A 21,815-nucleotide genomic window follows, 5' to 3' on the forward strand; every position below is an offset into this window, starting at 1 on the left:
GATTATTCATAAAGAATCATGGATCAGAAGCAAAACACACAAGGAAAAAAGATCTTGGTGAAACTTAAGAGGGCATTTGGCGGAGAGGCAAACAAGACACGTAAAGCTATTGTATTTTAAATTATAAATTACCACCTAAAGTAAGTTTATTAATTGTAAAAACAAAAAAGAAAAAAAAACAAAAGAAAACAAAGAATTCAGAAGCGACTTCACTTTGTTTTCAGTCATCCAAGAAGTTTGAACAAAATGCAATGGTTTCACGTTTGAAACACAAGAATAGGACATTTAATTAAAAAAGATGAAAAGTTAAGAACGATCTTTTCCAGCAGACTATTGTTAATCATTTTGGAATTTCTTCAGATGGGCGTAATTTTCTTTTATAAAAAAAGTACTATATTTTGCAAGAAGATAGTGTTGATTTTCCTGAGAAAGATGCATCGGAAAAAACAAGCCACGCCTTCTGCAATGGCTATGGGTTATCAAAAAATAAATTTTTGTTTTGCCAATGCACTGTTCAAGAAGCCGATAATATACAAATATCTGGAACGGCTATTTCTATTAACTTCCTCAAAGGTAAAGAAAGTAGTCCTGCCCATTGATAATTTAACCACGCCTTTTAGAAAACTTACAAGGGCGTATACTTCATATTATTAAGCCCCACCCTTTTTCTGCATTGTTCCTAAGCAAATTTCTTATTTTTATTCGTATTGTCGTAAAACTGTTTGAAATAAAGAATAACAAAAAACGCCACGCCCCTTCTGAAACTCCGCCTTTAGAATTTTTATCCTCGTTAGAAAAGAATGGAGAATAAGACAAATAAGTTGATTCCTCGCCCCTTCTGATGCCCCGCCCAGTTGTACTTATTCAAAGTCACTAATATTAGGACCCCTGTGAATCAGTGAAGGTCTCAGGTTTAAGACTGATCAACTTCAGATTTTCTTTCTATTGTACCCTCGGTTTTGCATACGTCCAGTGCTTAAATGAAAATAATACTGATAAATTATTTCCATTTACATTAATTATTTTGTGGAGGTGTGGTCTATTTCTTCATCAGTAGGGGACCTTTTGAACTACGTTTAATATTACACTATCACCAAGAATATTAAGCCTGAGCAGTATTCTAACCCTTCATTATTCAGTTTTGAAAAAGAAAAAAGATACCTTTTTGAAAGGGGCGTGGCCTAAAATTATACTCTATTGAAGCTTGCTTGGGACATTCAGTAAAATTTTCCCGCAAAGTATAAGACGTAAGATAAGAAACTACGCTCATCTGAAGTTACACCATTATTTTATTTACAACAAAAGATTAAAAAAAAACTCAAAAAGTCAAATAGTAATATTTAAAATACCAATAGAATTCCTGATGAAAATAAAAAAAGTATACTTCTTTGGTGAATAGAAAAGTAATTTAAAATAAAAAAAATCAGTGCAATAGAAAAGGATGAAAAATCAATAATTGATAATAAGATTAACACACAGTTTGTATTAATGAAGATGAAAATAATTATAAATGTGATTTTATAGTGCAACAGTGATTATAGTAAGAAAAAAAAGATAAATAAAAAGTATCTGCGGTGAATGACGGAAATCAGCAACTTTTAATAAATTCTCAAATTAGAGCAAAAAAAAATAAAAGGTGAATTCCATAGACAGTAAAAAACAATTCAAATCTTTCGTAAAAAAAATACTAAGGATAAAAAAATGTAGTCCTATTTTGAGGAAAGGATTTACTTACTTTAAATATTCATATTGTGGCATTTGCATGGTGAGGAATTTGTACTGATTGCATTTTGGTGAAGAAAATTTTAGGTATGTCCTGGTCACATTGTCCAAAATATATTTGGATCATGTGGACTGAGCATAAAACTGAACGATTGATTTTAATTGAGGCCAATACGACAATCAGGCGTCCAAATAATTCAATATGGCCACGAAATATTTGAAAAAAATATGAAATTCTTAGCCCAGAATGAGAACACAATTAATGAGTATTCAGTCTTATACAAAATAAAAAGCAAGAAAAATACTTTACAAGATATAGTAGCTTCAATTCTGGAAATCCGATCAAGATGGATATCAAGTGATAAACAAAAATTTTGGTATTTCAATGTTATGAAATAATAAAATATTCGTTTTAGAATTGTCATTCGAAGATGATCGAGGAAAGTTCGAATTATTAAAAAACAATTCTAATGATAAATGAAAAACTAGTTTTTTTTCAGATTCCATAAACAATCATTTTGAAGAGTACTTTAGTCCATTGTCGTAACTGATGGATATCAAATATTATCCAAAAATAACCATTTTTTTATCTTTTTGTAGTAACTTACTTCAGAATTAAGCTTAATTTCTTACGTACTGTAATAACTTTCCCGATGTCATTATAATTTATACCGTACCAATTCGAAGGTCTATTGAGGAGAACTTACCTTAAAAACTCGTTAGAAGTTCGAAAATTTAAACCGACGAGTTGCACGGAAGTGAATAAATTCATGAAAATTTAAGTGATTTGCTATCTTGATAGTCCACTAAACAAAAATTCACTTTTTGCAAGTATAACCAGTGTTGTCTAAGTTGTTGACTATTAAAGTGTTAAGAGTTCCGAAAATTTGAAATGGAAGAACAGCAAGCGCTGATGTGGCGAATATGTTAACCTCTACTTTAGACTTCCAATAGATTTTCGAATAGGTTTTGCTTGGGTTTGTAGTCGCTTTGTGGAGATTATTACTGAACAGAGCCATCCTGAAACAAAATCGAAATACTTCGAATTGTAAAATGAAGTTCGAACAGCCGGGAGAGTCAATTTATTTTAAAATAATTCGAAGCAAAAAATATCAGTAATTAATTTTTTATTTCTTTTGGTTTTAGTAAAACAAAAATTAGTGAAAAATTATGCAAACTACTAAAAATAAAGGAAATATTTTAAATTGAATATTCTATTGTTAGGGCTCAAGAGAAAAACATTTTAACTTCAATTTTTAACTTCCGGAAGATCTTCTAATGGATGTGACAATGTTTGTGAATTTTTGAAAATTTATTGTAAGATTACTAAATGGAATTATATAAAAAAATCAGCATTTGTAAAATTTCTCAATTTTCATTTTGTTAAATCAAATAAAGAAGACTTCTTCTGATTTTGATACTCAGTTTTATCTCTCTATTTACTGTTTGAACTCAAAGAAAGAACAATATAAATATAATCTGAACCTTTTTATAAACTGTTTCCTGTTTTTTTTTTTCTTTTGTATAATATTTATCTGTTCTTGGAATTAATTCACTTGAAATTAAACAATCTGATCTTAAGCTGACTTAGTGTACTTTTCTAAAATAGACAAAGAAATGAAATAAGATAAGCCGAAACAGAAGACACTTCAAATTATAAACATTCTCTGCGAATATCATAATTTGCTGACAAATTATCAAAACTTTTCTTCTCGAATGTCAATATTATAAGATTTTTGATAAAATTAACTTTACTTTCTGTTGATATTAGACTTTGTGCTGGTACTGATCCGGCTTAGTTCAGACATTCATAAATAAAATTGTGAATGAAATTAGAAAAATAAAATTGTGAATTGAAAAATGTAATTTTCTAAATAAAAAAAATATTTCTATTATCTATCAAAGTAATGATTTCCTATTAAATTCAATCAGTTTATTTATAATAATTCGAAAAAACATAAACACAATAAAATGAGAAAATTCGTTTCAAGGTTTCCGATTTTTTACTGAGGCAACATTTTTGCTTTCGTATTTGCAACTCCCAAAATATTTGAAATTGCTTTATTGGAAATTTTTGTGGTATATTCTTATGGTGCCTATATACTAGATTCAATTTTCATTAAAAACTGTCTTGTAAAAAAAAAAGAAATTGACGTTTCTGTCCACAATGTTAAGGGAAATTTTCTTTTAAAAAGCAATTTTTTGAAATTTCTCCTAGCGGGTAGAGGCATGGTTAATATATTTGTCAATTTAGTCAATAAAAAATTGACTTTTTGTGCTTGTAACTCAAGAAACCATCTTAAGTAACTTATAACCGATATTTTTCAGGTTATGCGTACTGAAATCCAAATTAATTTTCAAATTGATACAAAGCAATTTTCAAGATTTTCGTTTTCTAAATATTTTGAGTTACTCTTTCAAAAATTTCTATTCTTAAATTTTTTTATACATTCTTAAATTTTGGATACACCGAAATTCTTAAATTTCCTTGATCTCTTGATCTCAATCTGAATTTCAAAATTGAAGCTATAAATTCAACAAAAAAAAATGTAAAGAGAATAACAAAAAAAAGAAGACAAACAAAAATTAATTTACAAGATTTAGTAAACTTAATTGTTGTTTTAATGTTTTTGTAGAAGAAACTCATGACAAAAAGAGTGAAAGAGAATGCGTCTCCTGGTGACAGGGGACTCAACTGGATTTATAAATTAAATAAATTATACAATATAATAATTTTTAGATATTTGTAGCCATACAACAAAAAAAAACTTAGTATAGTAATAACTTATACTAAAAGAAAAGAAAAATGAAGAAAAAAAAAGATAATGACTAGCCACATACAATAAATAATTTTAGGTGAGATGAGAGAAGAAATCATATTAATTCATAAACAGGTATCTGATATGTTTCCTCATATTATTGGGCATTAGATAATAACAAAATACAACACAATTTAGTGGGTGTATTTGCATAATTTTATTTTGTGAGTAGACTATGTGTTTGACTTCTTTGTGAAGTCCCCAAAAATAATTATGAAAGACGTAATAATTCTTTTTTTTTTTTTTGTAAAAGAAATAGACAATTTTGAAAGAATCTCAATTTAATTCGATAACATTTTTCTACTGATGATTTTACTTAGGAGAAAAGGAAATATTAAAGAGAATGCATTATTAATTTTTTTAACATGAAGAACCTGTTGTAAATAGTAATGGAGAAATATGGCAAAAAATTCTAATTGCATTTACACTTAAACTGCTTACTTACTCAACATGTGAACCTTTTCATTACAAAACAAGACATAGATTCCTAGCAAATATTTAAAAAAAAAAGAAGTATTTAGTTTTGAGAAAGAGAAAACAAAGGAAAAATAACAAAAATTGGAAGGGATACAGTTTTTTAATAGTACTGTAAAGTCTTCCTTCTCCACAGAAAAAAATGAAATAAATAAATAAATATTTACGTTAGTATTTCGTCTGGAAAATGGGTCAATATAATAAAGATCATAGTGAAAATCTAATAAACAATGCATAAGTATCTTAATATGAGAAGTAAATCACAAAAGATTATAGGAAAAAAAATACAATGACAGAACAGTCACGTAAAACACGATAGTGAAGAAGAAAAAGTAATGAAAAAAAATTTATATAAAGGAAACATAAAAATATTTAATAAACGTCCAATTATAGATGAGAAAAAGAAATAAAGAAAAAGCTTCATCCACAGACATTACATACAATGGAGAGAGTAATGTAACAAAAAAAAGAAAAAAAAACAACAAAATAATAAATTGCAAAATTTGAAATAGCAAGTATTTTTAAATATTCTCAGCTGATTGACTTTACTAATAAATTTTAACACGTGAGAAATCCTTAAATCTAGCGAAAGTACACTTTCACAATTTAAATTCTTCTTCCTCAATTTATTTCTTCAACTTCTCTAAATCTGTTTTCATAAATTACTTCAAAATGTAGGAGTTTGTGTAAATTGAGATTTTGGAATAGATGAGCAAATATTTTTCTTTAATTTCCTTTTATTAGAAACACTGGCTTATGTTGAAAACAAAAAAAAACAATGTTGAGAAAATTTAGAATACCTCAATATTTCTTTTTTTTTTAATTTGAAACTTACTACTTTTAATGATACAGTAATTCTTATTATAAATTTACAAGTTTAAGGAAAAGATGAAGGAAGTCATAAAAAAATACTTGAGATTGTATGTGAATAAATAAAAGAATGAAAACTTGATGAAAATATTCTTAAGATTTCAGTAGAACAATTTTTGTAGTTTTCAATGGTTCTTTTCGACTTGTCTTCCCTTTGGAGTTTCTCAATTGGGGAAAGTACTCTACCTCTGAACGTTTATGCATTCGAATAATGGGAATTTCTTTTATTTTTCTTAAGGCACTTAAGAGAATTATCAATGATTGATAATAAGCTAACTAGTGTTTAAAAGAAATGTGTAAGTCTCTTAAGAAAAATAAAAGAAAATCACATTATTCGAAGGCATGAACGTTCGAAGGGAGAGTACTTCCCCTACCGGCTCAACTATCTTTGATATTACCTGTAGTCCTTTGAAAATTGTAGCTTTTGGAATTAGTTTAAAGCCTTCAATTTATTGGGTCTTTGTTTTTTATCTCCCTTGCATACCTGAAGATGAGCTATGTCTCAAATTTTATGAGACAAACTCCTCAATACTGAGTTTCCCAAAGTACATAAAACTTTAATTTTTTAGGTAATTAATTTGAATATTAAAATTTTTTAATTCTCTTCCAATTCACCTATTTTTATTAACTTTTATTCAGGAAAAATTCTTATTGAAATATCATGAAATTTTCATTGTTTATATTTTATAAAATTAGACATTGAATATAATATAAATTTGATTTTTGTTTGCACATTTTGTGGGAAAATATGTCCTCTAGATATTTTTTTAAATTTACGAAAGCCCGAAATACAGCAAATCAAAACATAATACCCCATGTCTGGTACTTATTTTCCCTAGAATTTTTGAGAATTGTCACAAAATAACCTTTTAGATAACGGTTTCGATAAATGTCTTTCCTTACAAAATAGAGGAAAATTACTTTCACAAAGTTGTAGAGCGGTAAATTTCCTATAAAAGTGCGCTAATTAGAAATTTCTAAGTTGCTCGATAGCTTGTAAAAAGGATAGGTTCCGTTTTGTGACTTTTTGCCCCAGTCTCTCTATATAGTCTCTCAAATCTGAATCCTTAATTTTGAGGTTATCTTAAAAAATCGTGTACTGTTAAATACCATAAATGCGGTACTCAGAGTACTTTGTACCCAGAGAGTAACTTTCTTCTCTTGCCTTTTGTAATCTTTTCTTTAATTCTAACACTTAAAGATTATCTTCAGACCATCTTCAAGTGCGCTTAAGGTCACTGGACAAACAAAACAAAGTTCATGTTGACGTTTGAGACATTTTTTCAAAATTCTTTCAGGAAGAATTCAGCAATAACGCGGACGAAACTATATAAGTGAAAATGTATTTTAGGCTTTCAAAACTGAAACCGATCTTTGGATGCCTTTTGTCTTGAAGAAGCTCCGGCTGTGAACACTATTATTATGGGTATTATTATATTTTTATGAATAATTTTTAATATTATTCTAATAATCAGTTTTTCATACTAAAGTGTACTACTTTAAGAAAAAATTTACCTTTTTTATTTTTAAATAATTTTCCATTAAAAAAAATTTGAGTTAAAAAGATCATTAGTTTTAGTACAATTTTTGTGTTTTTAAAACTTATTTGTAACTACCTGTTGCGAGACCCCTGAACTTATGAATTTGTTTCCTGAAAAGGTGTTAAATGCTTACGACAATAACTCATGCAAATGACGAAATGCAACTATCATTGGCGATCATGCTGATAATGATATCGTTTTTTTTGGAATATAATTTGATTTTAATTTATTTATTTGTTTTTGGAAAAACATCACAGTAAGTCTAACGCAATTTTTAATTTCTATATAAAACATTTTTATTGCAAACTTTTATAATTTCTTACATAAAAAATCGACATACCTATTTATAAAGCTTAAAACTTATATAATTTTAGTTACGTTTAATGGCCTTTATTAGATTTTTTTATTATTATTTATTTACTATAAATAGCATTATAGGCTTATTTTGGCAGAGATTTTTAAAGCAAATATTAAAGAGAGATTCTTCTAAACGCTTGAACTTGTAATCTCTTATTAAACACAGAAACCTAAGGTTTGTTAATAAAGTTTGTCAAATGGAGTTTCTCTTATTATAAAATAATACAGTTTTCTTTTTTAAATGATGCTAAATTTTTTTTAATGATGCCCATCGATACAGCAAAACTCTTTGGAAAATAAAGAAGAAACTCCAATTAATAAAATTTGACAAACTTTCTTTATGAGTCTCTGTGCTTAATAAGCGACCACAGCTTCACAAAAAATGTTTATCACCCTGTTTGTTAAGTTTTGTCAAAACCTACGACAAAACTTTTTGATAGTCCAAGATGAACAACATTCTTTTGACAAATTTCTAACAAAAATCTTTACAAACCTTTTTATCAAGGCGGGAATTCGGTCTGTTTTATGTTCTTCATTGAGAAAAAAAGAGGGTGCGATTAACATTTTTTCCTCAGAAATTTAACACTTTTAGGTGTAAAAATATATCAACATTTTTAATGTTAATTTTACACATTATTAAGGGTAAAATTAACATGAAAAGGGTACCTTTAACCCCTAATACATCTAAAAAGGGTAATATTTACACTGATTTTGGATCAATACTGCAGGGTAAAATAAACATTTCCGGAATGTTATTTTAACGTTTTTGGATTTATCTCAGTGAGTTTATTTTCGAGAGGAGAATTCCTGAAAAGTAGTGCTTAACATATTTCTGATCATTGTTCACCGGGATATTTAATGCCCTGAAGAAGATCCCATTCAGAATGGAAACTCATAAACCAGGCCGAATTCCCGATTTGATGTATTGAATTCCACACGGTCGACATCCAGAAGAGAATCAATTTTTTTATTTTAGCACAAATTCCTTAAATCTTACGCACTTGGTTTAAAAGTTTATGGGATAACATCCCTTCTGGCCACAACCTCGTTCATCCTTGGATGATGTCCATTAATGAGGTCCTCTGGTCGGGGTTGAATTTCAAAGGCCAGGAACCCATCGACATCGTCCAGTTCTTTGGAAGTGAATTTGGCAGCAAGTGTTCCTCTTCCAGCAAATGGCGGGATGTATTTGAATGTGGCTGCAGCTGTTCCATCAACAGGCACCTCAGCGATCTTGAACTCAAGAGCCCCATCGAGTCCTGTGCCTTCAACGTGGAACACCCCTTTCTTCAGGGGCATTGGCAAGGGATTCTTCAGTCGAATGATCACACTCACAGTTTCCCGAGATACTGGAGTGCCCTGGAAACTGATCTTGATATCTGGCTTCCGGACTCTAAAGTCATCTTGAGCGAAGTAGTCATAGTCCGTATCCTTGACTGAAGCCAGGCAGGAGATGTTGAAGGCTGACTGATCAAGGAGTTTCCCATAGTATTCGCTGAATTGCACCTCATCCCGAACAATTTCCGTAGCGCCCGGCTTCAGCTCTCGCTCAAAGTGCACCACCTTAATCTGTTCCCTATTCTTCCCTGTGTACAGAACTGTATCAATATGCAAGCTACCCTCCACACGATGACTCTTGCTCGTAGATCGATTTGTCACCTCCAAAACCACCGTGAAATTCTGCCCTATGACAATATCATCACGCAGTTCAAAGTTGAAGTGAACATCATTGAAATCCTCATTGAGGTAGTAGCGGGAATAAACGCTGTTAGCCTGTCGAAGAGCCTTGAGCATCGTAGCACGTTCCTCATTTGATTTCTCATCGAATTTGTAAGATTTCGTTATATCCTCCCGTTTCCACTCTCCCACTGCTTTCGTGCTGATAAAATGCCCAATTCCCAGGGTATCCTTCCGGATCAACTTCAGGGGTTGATTGACTCCCGCATAGCGCCAAAAGAGCTTATCTGCATTGACTTCCGAGTATACAAAGTCACAATCGTAAGGCTTAGTGATCTCTCCCATCTTGACAGCCTTCACTGGAGTCGGACCACAGCGATACATCTGGTCAGAAAGTTCCTGCGGGGTAGCATCTACCACTTGCCATCCCCCATAGGAACCCGCAGCACCGTAGCCCAAATCAGAACGATCCATCCAAACCTCATTCCAAACATGGTAATTCCAGATGGAGTCAGAATTGAGCTCTTCCATCACCTTCCCTTCCTCATTCACAAAATAATCCACCGTCATGGAAGAGTGAGTATCATGAGCTGAGGCATAGTTCGTTATAATTCTACTGGGGATTCCCAAAGCCCGTGCAACTGCAATCAAACAGGGCATATAATGTACTAACTCTAAAAGGCATAGACGATCCGATTGGGGTGAAATACTCTTGAATTGTCAGGGATTGTCATCTTAGAGAGATCGTCCGGGAAGCAGCATTTGGCAGGGAAAGCTATCCCTTATGGCGTCTACACATTAGTAGAAATTTTTTAAAAAAAATGCTTTTTTAAAGAAAATTTCCCCTATCCTTGTAGACAGAAACGTCAGAAAAAAGGCATTAAAAAAATCTACTAGTGTGTAATAAATAAAGAATAATAAAGAGTAATAAAGAGATTCCAGATTATTCCAAAATGAGGTAAGCCTTCTTTTCAAATGGGATCAGATTGCCGGGCTCCTCGTGGGTTTTTGGTATGCTTTCTGGATTTTTGCTTCCCAAGAAGAGGGGGAGGGCTTTACGGTAGCTTACACGAATTGAATCACCTTTATCTGGGCTGTTTAATCTTATTAGCTTCTAAAAAGCCCAAAAGCACTTAATTTTGGATTAAAATAGATTTTTAGGAAACGCTGTAAAAAAAACTCCACAAATTGGGCTTCTGGATAGCTTTCGGAGAAGCTCTTAATCAATTTTTCAATTTGAATTTATCACTACTACTACTACTGCTTTTGAACTTGGTCTTGAAAGCAGAGATTTGACAGAGGTTACCAAAGAAGCCAACGTTTGTGTAATAGCGGCCACTGCCGTCTTAGCGTTGGTAATCAACCTCCAGAGTAAAATGGTAGGAAACTATCTCAGGTTGTATGGGCTATCACTTTTCCCAAAGAAATTTACACTGTGGTCTTAAAAGAGCCTTTAAAAAATATCTGAAGCTTTCCACATCTGCCCAAAATAATCAAAATCGGTTTAGCATTGAATTTTTCAGCAAATTTATAAAAGAAACTTTGCAGAAATGTTTTAGAAAATCGTAAAGAGCATTTTTCATTCAATTTTTCATTGTTTTCAGTTATTTTCTTCTAGTAAAAGTCTTTTTAGTGTCTTTAGCAAGCTTTTGACTTACGAAAACCGAGACTATCATCAAAATTTTACGTATAAATTGGATATTATTTAAACATTTTTTCTTTATTGTAATATTACAAATTTTATTTGTATTTTTGGCCAATTTCCTCACTAAGAAAAACCAATTTAAAATAGTTTATTTAAAAATTTTTATGAAAATGTTTTTGTTTTTTAAATATAATTTGTGATCATTAAAATCGGATTAGAAATAAATAAATGGTGAATTTTAAACAAAAAAACTCGGAGAAAACTTCTAAATGAGGTTTCAAAGAAAAATTGATGCTTTTTTCATCTCTTTTCTTTATAAATAAAAAGCTAATATCCATTCTTTTAAAAACTAATGAAAACTGTTTATCAGCCATCCGAACTATACTTTAAATAAATCATCAAAATCGAATCTAATAGGATTTATGCCGATTTTTCAAGTAAAATCTAAAAGAATTTTTGGACTTCCAATATTTCTTTTGTGACATTACTCTTAAACACTCAATTGTATCCAAGGAAAGCTACTTAAAGCTATGGGAACCTTTTTGTATATTTGTTTAAATCCATCCTAATTGTCAAAACCGGTACAGAAATGGATCTGGGATCTGAAGAACAGAATTTTTTCAAAGAATAATGGGAAAAGATTTTGTTTTTTATCTTCTAAAAATGTTTCTTTGGGGAATAATGCTCCAAAAAAGTCACAAATACCCTACTGAACTATTGTAAACTCCCGAGAATCATTAAAAAAAATAAAGAATATATGCAGGACCTCGGGAATCCAAGAAAAATGGTCAATAATCCTTGAAAATCTAAAGAACCCATGAACGGAAAAGCGGATGATTTTTACCTCTCATCCCTCTGACGATTTCCAAGAGTACCCAATTGATTCCCTAAGTAGCCTAGCTTGATTACCACTGATTGATTCTTCATACTTTTAATAGAATTAGGTAACTTGTTCAATTTTTCAAGACCTTTCATTTCAATCTTTCCTGAATAAAATCTGTTGATAAGAACCGATGATAGGGCAGGGTAAAAAAAAACATTTCGAACAAAATTTGGAATTTGCAACAACAATACAAAATCATTTTGCACTTACTTGTCGTGAGTACTCCTGCGAAAATCCAGCACTGCCCAAATTTCACGGGCTTCCTTTTCTTGTAGAACTTCTGGAGAATCTCCACAGATCCCACCCATTTAGTCGGAGCTGTTCCCCCTGAGAAATCCTCACTCCAATTCCCCAGAACGACCCCATCGTCATCCGGAGAGTTGACTGCAGCTGAAAGGGCTCTTGAGACACGAATTGCATTTCCTCGATGAATACCACTAACTTTTCCCACTTCTGCAATCACCAGCAAAGCACACTCCAGCACGTATCTATCGAACTGCCCGAGTTTCCATACAGATGGTCTTAAGCGATTGTAGGAGCCTCGCCAGATGAGTGTAGCATCAGATAGAACATATTCCTCAAGAAGATGAGTATCTACAGACGATAATAACGTCTGATCATGCAGAGGAAACCCCATTCAATCCGTTGGAGATCAAATTGCGACTTACCTGGCATGTAAACATCATCATCCGGGCACCAAGGATTGAAGAGAATGGCAATGGGATGGCGGAAAGTGAAGACACGGGATCCTCCAGAATTCAGCCTCGTGTCGATGTCTACGCGCCAAAAAGTGACTGGAGCTGAAGCTGGTGCTTTGACCAATACCTCCAGAATATCCCCACTAATCTTCGACACTGCTGCTCCCCATTCATGAACATCGCCCAGGTCAGTCTCCCTGAACTTGAGGGCAGATCCGTGGGTGTGACCCGGCCGAGTTTCATCGTGAATGGTGAAGGCAAAGCTGAGACTATCTCGAGATCGATCGAATGGTCGATGGCAAGCAATTTTCAGCCGAAAAGCCTGACCACGGCGGACGACAAGCTGAGCAGATTCACCTGGCACAGCATCACGTTGCATTAGCTCAAAGCGCCTGGTGCGATGATCCGTGCCATTTTGCTCCAGGCACAAATCCACATGACGCACCGTCAAGACATCGCCTCCGTCCCCAGGTGAATCTGCAATTAGCATAAAATGCCTTTCTTCAATCAATTGGCAAACAATAACACGATTATGCAATTCCCAACTACACTTTTAGCGCTATTTATACATCTTCTGAACAAATAATCAACAGATTGACGGTTGCTGGCGAAGATATTGAGAAGCCATGTCCTTGGGGATTTCTCAAATTCTGCCTCCAAGCCATCCAAGAGGCGATCAACTAACGCCTTTACTAACGCATTCTATTAAATTAGATTAGATATTTACGTAATACGAAAGGTACAAAGATTTGGTTGCTACTGCAGGATAAGGATAAGGAAGTTCATTAGAACTAGAGAGTGGCTGTTCTCCTGCCAAAGAATCTATAATACTTAAAATCAAAATGTGGGTTCAGTCTCAATTTAAATTTTTGTTTTATTTCTAATCAGATGCTACATGTTATTATACCCATTTACTGGATCACAGTTGCAATTTCTGCAGACTTACCCTTTACTAAAATATGTATAATTATTTAACTACTTTTAAAAATAGTTCGAATAGAGATTGATCAAAATAATTTTTACTGATTAAAAAAGGTGGCAAAATGTCCCATACTTTACGAAATGCTAAATCTGTTTATCAATTAACAACCGATTTAAATCGGTTCATTACCGGTTCGGAATCGATTGAAACTGGTTCAGTTGAGACTTGTCAGAAATTCCTAGACCTTTCCAACGATCGCAAACACGATACCATTCGGTTGAGCAATACGCACTTTAGAGCCTCTCAAACCTTTGGCCTAATTAATGGTATTTTCTCTGTTTTGATACCAATTACAAGGCATATTCCCTATCATGTGACTCGTTTATCTTTTGTAATAATATTTCATAATATAAATTTAAAAAAAATATAAAGCACATATAGAAAATAGTAAAAATATAACATACTTATTTTTCATAAGATTTTAGAAAGGTTATTCAAGACTGGTTGTCGATATCTCTTACCGTTTGCCCTCTACATCGGTAAAAAGACCAAAAATCTGCGAAAAATAATATTTTAAAAAATATTACCTGTGCTTTATAGATTTATTACTGATTAAGATAGTTACAATCGGGTTTGAAATTTTTAAACCTCTTCAATAAATGCAAATTCGGTAAAATCAATTCAGAAAAATAAGCCACCCAGAGTGCTTGAATAATTTAGAATCGTAATTTTTCCGATGAATTGAAAAACAGAACTAGAACGCTAAACAATTTGTCAGTTTTTGTAAATTATTTGCATCATCGAGAGTGTAATGAAACAATTTCAGTAAAATTTACTAAAGTTACTAATTTTAAAATGAATAAGTACTTGGAAGAAAAACACTATTCATTAAGTATGCAAAGATAATTCTACAAATTTGATAAATTCAGTTGCAGTGTCCGATGTTTCGCTCAAAGTGGGCGATATTGCAAGCTGTCCGAAATAATAACTCATTACTGAATTGACTTTCTTTTTATTCTAAAATTCGAAAATCTAGAAATATTTAAAACAATTATTCAGATGTCTTGAATAAGAATACTCGTTATGCTGGCATGAAACTACTTCATGCTATTCTTAAGTTATTTGTGATTTTATTAATAATAATAGTCCTAGCTCCTAGTTGATCTATACCTTTAAGGCGTTTAAGGCTTATTATCTTTCATTCCTGTTTCCAGATATGAATATGATAGAGGAGCAATTTAAATAAACGTGGCATTAGATAATTGAATAATTGTTCCAAGCTTGGAAATTACACGCCCCTTTTATTTAACTATATTTATAAACAAAGCCTTTGGTGCTTGAATTCCTCAGTGTAAAATTTGCCAAAACTTTTGGAAATTTATCTTACAATCTCTATTTATTTACTACTGTTTTTTCCACAACATTAACTTCAATGGTAATTTTATTTAATCACCAGAAGCACTTTATGTAGCCTTTAGTGTGTCCCCGGACATCCGACATTTCATTTAAAATTTATTTTATGAAAAGCAAAAAAATCTAATATTTGCCCTACTTTGTAATTGATATTGACGCAGATGCTAATAAAATCAAACCACAGGAGAGCACTTTTCATCTGTGAAGTCCCTCAAAAAGCTTCTTGTGCGAAAGGTGATGAGTGAGATATTTCAAAACTATCAGTCAGTGCTGACAGTTTTAGCTTAGATGCCAATTTATGAATCAGTTTTATATATTTCAATCTTTTCATGGATATTAAAAATAGACACAATTAAATTCATTCATACGGATTTGGAGTGAGAGGCGTATGCATGTAGGAGGCATTTGCCTCTGCAATTGATTTACAAAGACGCTTTTGCTGGAAAATGTCATGCAGAAAAGCGAATATCTGGTAAAACAGAAACTAAATTGTAATATTTACAGTATCGAGACACTGGTAGCCGGACATTTGTCCGTCCTATTCCATAAACTCTCGGTCGACGACGACGAAATCTTCTTGGAATTAAACCACTGAACCAATTGCCAGCAGCATACATTTAGACCGATTAATCACTTCACGAATTTCCCTCCTAAGAAAATGGATAATGTTTGGAAGAAGCTAACTTTGGAATTTGAATCACTTCGGAAGCTTCACTGATTTTTTTTTTAATTTGTTCTACTCTCGAGCACTTCTTTACACTGTAAACGCCAAACGAAGACTGATCGTGGAACTACTTACTAGCAATCTACTAAAAGGCAGTCCGTTGGAGATCAATTGATGGGATGGGGATTTAGCTGAAGCCAACGCGAAATGACTCTCTGCGTGACAATGTGGAGGAATTAGTTAGAAAATAGCAAGAATATCCTTGATTACATCCACATTACTTCTCAGTATTTACGCTGTTATTTTAAATTTACTCATAATTGCACACTGCACAAGTTTCCTTAGTTGAAGATGCAAAGTACTCAGACGAATCATTTTAATGAGAAATGTAAACCATATGGGATATTCCATAATGAGTATACCTGCTCGCTTAATCACTCAATTAAATTTCTCCGATTTAAGTGCTCAGTCTTAAAAAAAAGAGAACTAAATGCAATTTATATAGTTATTGAGCTAAAATATCCTTTAAATTATTTGAAATTTTAGAAGAGAAATTGTGCATTTTGCTCTCTCAAATGTAATATGGAATTCCAATAAAATTTGATCCGAATTTAGAAAAAATAAATAAATTTAAAAATTGTGGTTATTTTTTTTCCATAATTGTCAGAATGTAAAGATCCATGATTTATATCATTACTATTATTATTTGTAACATTATAAATCAATTATCAACCAAAAGATCTTAGAGTCTTCGAACTGATTAGGAATTGAACAAGATTGAGCACTTAGCGAATTTTCGAATATTTTTCTTCTTGTATTCAAAAAAAAAATGCTAACCTCTAAATTTTATAAAATAAAGAGGGCTTGAAGAATAAGTTAAATATTTATTGTAAACATTTAAAATTTCCTATTCTGAGTAGAGAAGGCTAATATTGCATCTTATTAGAATATCAGCTCATTTTTCTTTTAGAAATTTGATAAATTTAAGAATCCTGGTAACCCTAGTCACAACCAGCTTTTAATAGGTTGTAGACGCGATTGTGGCTACAAGAAGTGAAAAAAAATCTGTGTCTGATGCTCTGGAATTTCAAAATACAAAGTTTCTGGACAGATAAAAAAAATATAAAACAATTTTCAAATGTTTAAAGATATTTGTAAAATTAAAAGCAATTTAACGTTTTGAAATTAAAGATTTCAGCAATTTGATAAATATTTGCAAATTTTTGCCTTTGTTTTTAAATTAAACATCTTTAATACAAATTACAGTACAGTTTTAGTGTATAATATAGAAATTATAAGCTTAAAAATTTATATTATTACGTAAAAAATATTTAAATAAAACGTAAAAAATAAAAAGTTATTTTAGAGATTTATTTAAAATATTTTTTATTATTATTCAATTTTTTTTTTCAAAAATTTCATTTTGAATCTGCAATGTTGAATCTGCAAAATTATTAAGAATAGAGTATATAGCCCAGAAAATTTTGCTACAAAGGATCAGGCATAGGAAATATTTCCATAGAATTTCTAATTAAGGGACTTAAGCCTCAAAATAAAAGGTGTGATTAGAAAAGGAATCACACCCAAAAATAACTGGGTTGATCATTTTCTGGAATATTTTCCGCAGTAAATACTCTCGAGGAACAGCCTGTGCCTATTCTTTACCCTTATCACCAAATATCTCAAAAATTAAATGAAAAATCTTTGTATTAATTTGACATAATCCTTGAGACTTTAATAAATTTTATAGGCGAGACTGGGGCAAAATTTATCAAAACAGATAAAGGAAGAGTAAGTCAGTCGATTTATAATGAGTATATTTTCTTGTACGACGTTTACTGCTCTACAGACTACTTTCCCCTATCTTCAAGAAAAATGTGCTTTTCAAGCCATTTACTAAAAGTCGAATTTATGGAGCTTCTCAAAATTGTTAGGCTAAATTTTGTTTGACCACGAAAATGCAAAGATATAAAATTGACTATTTTTTCTCTATTTTAACACCTTATAATTGCTTTAATTAAGTTAATTAGTATTGATATATTTTGTGCAATAGAGGAAAGTCGGCATGCTTAAGACACTTTTTTATGTTTTAACTTTACGGTAATATTTCTAAAACTCAAAAAATTATCTTAAAATTTTGCATAGTGCTTAGTATACTCATTATTATAAAATTAATTAGTGTTTTTCTCATAATTATTTAAATAATCAAGGAATAATCCACCGCGCCTCGAAGACTCTCCTCTACGGGCTTCAGATCTAATGTTCGGTACAGATCTATGGCTTCAGCCAAGAGACGGCCAAAATGATGAACAGACTATATTCCATCAGTTTCTCACAAAGCCGTTTCTCGGCTTAAGATTTAAGTCCTTTTATGAAGTAAGGTTTAGCCATATAAAGATGATTTAACGACTAAGAGTTGTAGAACGACTTAAGGGTTTGGAAATGCAGTCCGAAAATTCAAAGCAACATTTTGATATTATAATACGATCATCAGGCTTATAACATACTGGACACGTTAGTCAGGATGAAAGAGCAAACAATTAGGACTAATAAGGAAAAAACCCATAAACTGTCACAGAGAAACGAAACACTTAGAGCAACAATCTCCTGGTCACTTCCCAGATCAGTAAAATTACTTATTATTTAAGATTTTGAGACATTTGAGCACTAGTCTAAACCTCTAGCCTGAAGTAATTTTGTTTTCCACACTCTTTTCTTGTACCTCTTAAAACTAATTTTTGCACGTTTTAAGGAGTTTCATGAAAATTATCCTTGGTATAAATTTTACGTTTTTGCCTCTTTAATTTTAGAAAATATTGAATTTTGAAATATTTAATGTGATAGATTATGCTCCAGTCTCCTCTATTTAAAAGATCAAATTCTTTAACAAATTCTTTAGGTATTCGTCATTACTAATATTAATAAACTCTGATTATCTTCTAAAAAAATATTTTTAACTTACATAATGTAATCTTCAATAAAATCGGAACTTGCACAATTATTTACATAATTTTCAAATTTTTAAAATAGAAAAGAATTCCTAAATTTAATTGCAAATGAAAATTTAAAGAATTAAACTAATAGAGGGAAGTGAGGCACCTTTGATTTGGAGCACTATTAAAATAAGCCTTTTTGTTTTATTTTTAAATTGAACTGAGCCTTATCATAACGTAATATAGCTTCATAATTGGTTTGTGTAGCTAAATTATATCATGGTATGGTCCAGTTCCATTCAAATATAGGAGAAAAATCCTATTTTAAAGTTGCCCCAATTTAAAGATGTCGCAATTCAAAGATGTCGCAATTCAAAGATGCTCTACTTCTCCCTATCGTAAGGTGTAGCTATCCTAAATACAATCCATGAGTTTTTCTGTTCTAAAGTTTGACGTACTCCAGAGATAATGTTGAAATAATTCTCTACATTTCTGTGGCACAGAAACCTTTGGCACTATTCCAAATTAAAATTTCCTAACAGCTTGATTCTTCTCTTCCAACAGTTACTGCTGAGCATAAATCAAAATTTTGAACCATTAAATCTATTTTACTAACTCCAATCAGTTTTTTTTATTGGTTCATTTGGAGAAAATGCAATTTTCCAAGTTGCAAAAACACCTCCTGCTTGCTCGTAAATACCTAAAATAATTTATTGTGAGAGGCATTCCACAGTGTCTTGCATCTCTTTAACGCTAATAAAATATTTTACAAGTTCATTGACGAGGTCAGTATGGTGTTGAAATGGAAACCCACTGCGTGAATCAAAAAAAATCGTCAGATTTCAATGAGGTCATAAATGATTCTCTACTCTCTTATTCATTCTCCGGGAATTTCATCTTGAGAACCATATCAATGAGCAATTTCATCTGGCACCATTAAATCAGAGTTCACAGACGATAGGGTGATGGACTCAAATTTTGTGAATTTAATCAATTAAGCAATGTTCAACTTGTGTACTAGGAAGGAGAATTATTCATACTCCTTTTTCTCGAGAATTTTGCAAATTTACAATGACGTACTATTTGATAACCAAATATTTAGTCAACGCACCTAATTGGTCAATACTGTTGGCGGACAAATGCGCTGGAGGAAGTGATATATCCGCTGATTTTCCTTCATTTGGTGACCAACACTTCTTAAAAGATGAACCACATTTACACTTGCAGCATGAAAAAATATTTCCCATTCTTCTTTTTTTTCTATTTTTTTCCTATTCACAGATTGAGAGATTTTATGAGTTTTTCACAATGAACACAGCCCAAATGGAAGATGATGCTTTTTTTCTTACAGCTGTTTTACCAGTCTACAAATAGATTCTTATATTTTTTTGCAGCTAATTCTTCCAGAAAATTACAATTGGAATATAGCTTTTAATGTCTATCACCTTGAAGCAGGTTTCGCACTAAAGCACCATAATGTAAATTGCTCTATGTTAATAAGCAATTCAACTGCCAATCAATTATGTGCCTTATGACGCAACACGTGTTAGAAGACCACTTTAGAAACATTGAACTTCACTTTCACTACCGTCTGTGAGTACTTTAACTAAACATTAGTTTTTTGTTGGCAAGAAATATGACACCGAATTGTGATATTTTGTATCTTAATAGCTCCTCTCCCACACGCAGAATTACACCATTTAATTCGATTCTCTTGTAAATTATGGAGCTAAAGTCAATAGAAACCGGTTTTCATTCAGTTTTTTTTATATTGAATGCGTTTTCTCTGGGTTTTCTCAAGGAGCCAACTCTTCACAGTGTATTCTTAACAGATTTGTCTGAGACGAAGGATGGCGCGCAACTAAAGTATCTGCCTCGAAGCACTTAACCTGATACTCACACTGAACTCGCTCTGTTAACTTTTCGAGTGATTTTCAAACATGAAGGAGGGAGTAAGAAACGATATTGCAAAATTATCAACAAATAACTATTCATTTACTATATCAAAAAACTGTGAAAGCAAAGCCAGTGTTTGATCTTCTCCTTGGAAAATTGCTCATAGATAACCGCTGCACTTAAATACAAAATAATGTCATAATTGCATTAGGAACTTATCATATAAGAATCAAAGTGCACAAGAAAGCTCTTCTGTATGCAGATCAGTTCAAGCATTGATAATTAAATTGATTTCAATTGAAATTCACATGTGTTTGTACATTAAAACATTACAGTTCTCGCAAAAATAATAAATCCAGTCATGACATTGATAGAAATTAAAGAATTTTAAATCAAAAACCGATTAACTTCGTATTACTAACATTCATTTAACTTGAACAAAACTTATAAAATAGAAATAAATATTTACAGTACCTACAATTTAAATAACAACTATTTGGGTTACGTTTATAGATTTTAATCAATATTAAAACATTAGCATAGGAACTCTAAAACACACACATTCAAATAAAACTAAAAATAAAACGTTGCTTTCGTAGGCTTGCAGAGTAAATAATACCCGGACGCTTCTTTGCTTTTGGCATTTAAGTACTTTCCCATTTAAGAAACCCTAATTGCAGTATTCAAAAGGTTAATAGATAATTTTGTTAGCTTTCTAAATCTATCAAAATTAGGATAATCTAATGAAAAAGTTGCTATACAGGGCAATTCTTTGCATATAGCACTTTCTTAGGTAATAATTTTCAGCTAAAGAAACCTTTCACTGGTAAAAATAAAAGGGTCAAATTGACCTTTTTCCAAAGGATGGATCATATTTGACTCTTTGAAAGGGTCACCAGGTACCCTTCGAAAGGGTCACGGTTTTGACATCTATTTAATTCCGGAATAAACGAATAAAAAAACAATGAAAAAGTGATCTTTGGTGTTCGCTCAGATGAGAGAAATATGATATCAGTAATAAGTTTACAATAAAACATGATTATTCGTGATAAATGTGCACACTAAATTTCAAGAGATACAAAAGTGAACCTTTCAAAGGGTCAAATACGATCCATCCTTTCGAAAAGGGTCAATTTGACCCTTTTATTTTTACCAGTGTTATCAGATTTTTTAGAATGCTTCTAGATAATTTACTGAGCTTTACTTATTGAGCTTCGAGTAACTTTGACACCCCCCCCCCCTGTTCGTAAACTTTTCTTCCTTTCTTTATTTCTAGAACTTAAAGATGCTCTTTACCGATC

General features: G+C 31.6%; 2 protein-coding genes across 4 annotated transcripts in view; one reads left to right on the forward strand and one right to left on the reverse strand.

Moving 5' to 3' along the window:
• Nucleotides 1–5,998, forward strand: part of LOC129806315 (stress-activated protein kinase JNK) — a 34,232-nt gene extending 28,234 nt beyond the window's left edge. For both annotated transcript variants that reach the window (XM_055854806.1, XM_055854807.1), the window contains exon 9: nucleotides 15–5,998. In XM_055854806.1, coding sequence (XP_055710781.1) covers nucleotides 15–68 — 54 coding nt within the window. In that variant the 3' untranslated portion in view covers nucleotides 69–5,998. The remainder of the gene's footprint in view (nucleotides 1–14) is intronic.
• A 1,683-nt stretch (nucleotides 5,999–7,681) lies between these two features.
• LOC129806681 (annulin) lies at nucleotides 7,682–20,518 on the reverse strand. 2 transcript variants are annotated; one of them, XM_055855450.1, is made up of 4 exons: nucleotides 19,730–20,518; nucleotides 12,657–13,163; nucleotides 12,199–12,582; nucleotides 7,682–10,101 (listed from the first exon to the last, which is right to left on the reverse strand). In XM_055855450.1, the coding sequence occupies exons 1-4, from the start codon at nucleotides 19,863–19,865 to the stop codon at nucleotides 8,798–8,800; spliced, it is 2,331 nt and encodes a 776-aa protein (XP_055711425.1). In that variant the 5' UTR covers nucleotides 19,866–20,518; the 3' UTR covers nucleotides 7,682–8,797. The 2 variants fall into 2 exon arrangements, with proteins under 2 accessions (XP_055711425.1, XP_055711426.1); XM_055855451.1 differs by lacking the exon at nucleotides 19,730–20,518 and adding an exon at nucleotides 15,524–15,806.
• Nucleotides 20,519–21,815: the final 1,297 nt, after the last annotated feature.

This window comes from Phlebotomus papatasi, chromosome 3 (genome assembly GCF_024763615.1).
Source record: "Phlebotomus papatasi isolate M1 chromosome 3, Ppap_2.1, whole genome shotgun sequence".
NCBI classification, from domain to species: Eukaryota; Metazoa; Arthropoda; class Insecta; order Diptera; family Psychodidae; genus Phlebotomus; species Phlebotomus papatasi.

Bases quoted from the DNA above. Each gene is read 5' to 3' on its own strand.
- LOC129806681 (XM_055855450.1), bottom strand. From the start codon at position 19,865: ATGGGAAATATTTTTTCATGCTGCAAGTGTAAATGTGGTTCATCTTTT. The intron at 12,583-12,656 runs GTAAGTCGCAAT...TATCGTCTGTAG, and splicing joins TGATGATGTTTACATGCCAG to ATACTCATCTTCTTGAGGAA. The intron at 10,102-12,198 runs GTAAGTGCAAAA...GTTTGATTGCAG, and splicing joins CGCAGGAGTACTCACGACAA to TTGCACGGGCTTTGGGAATC.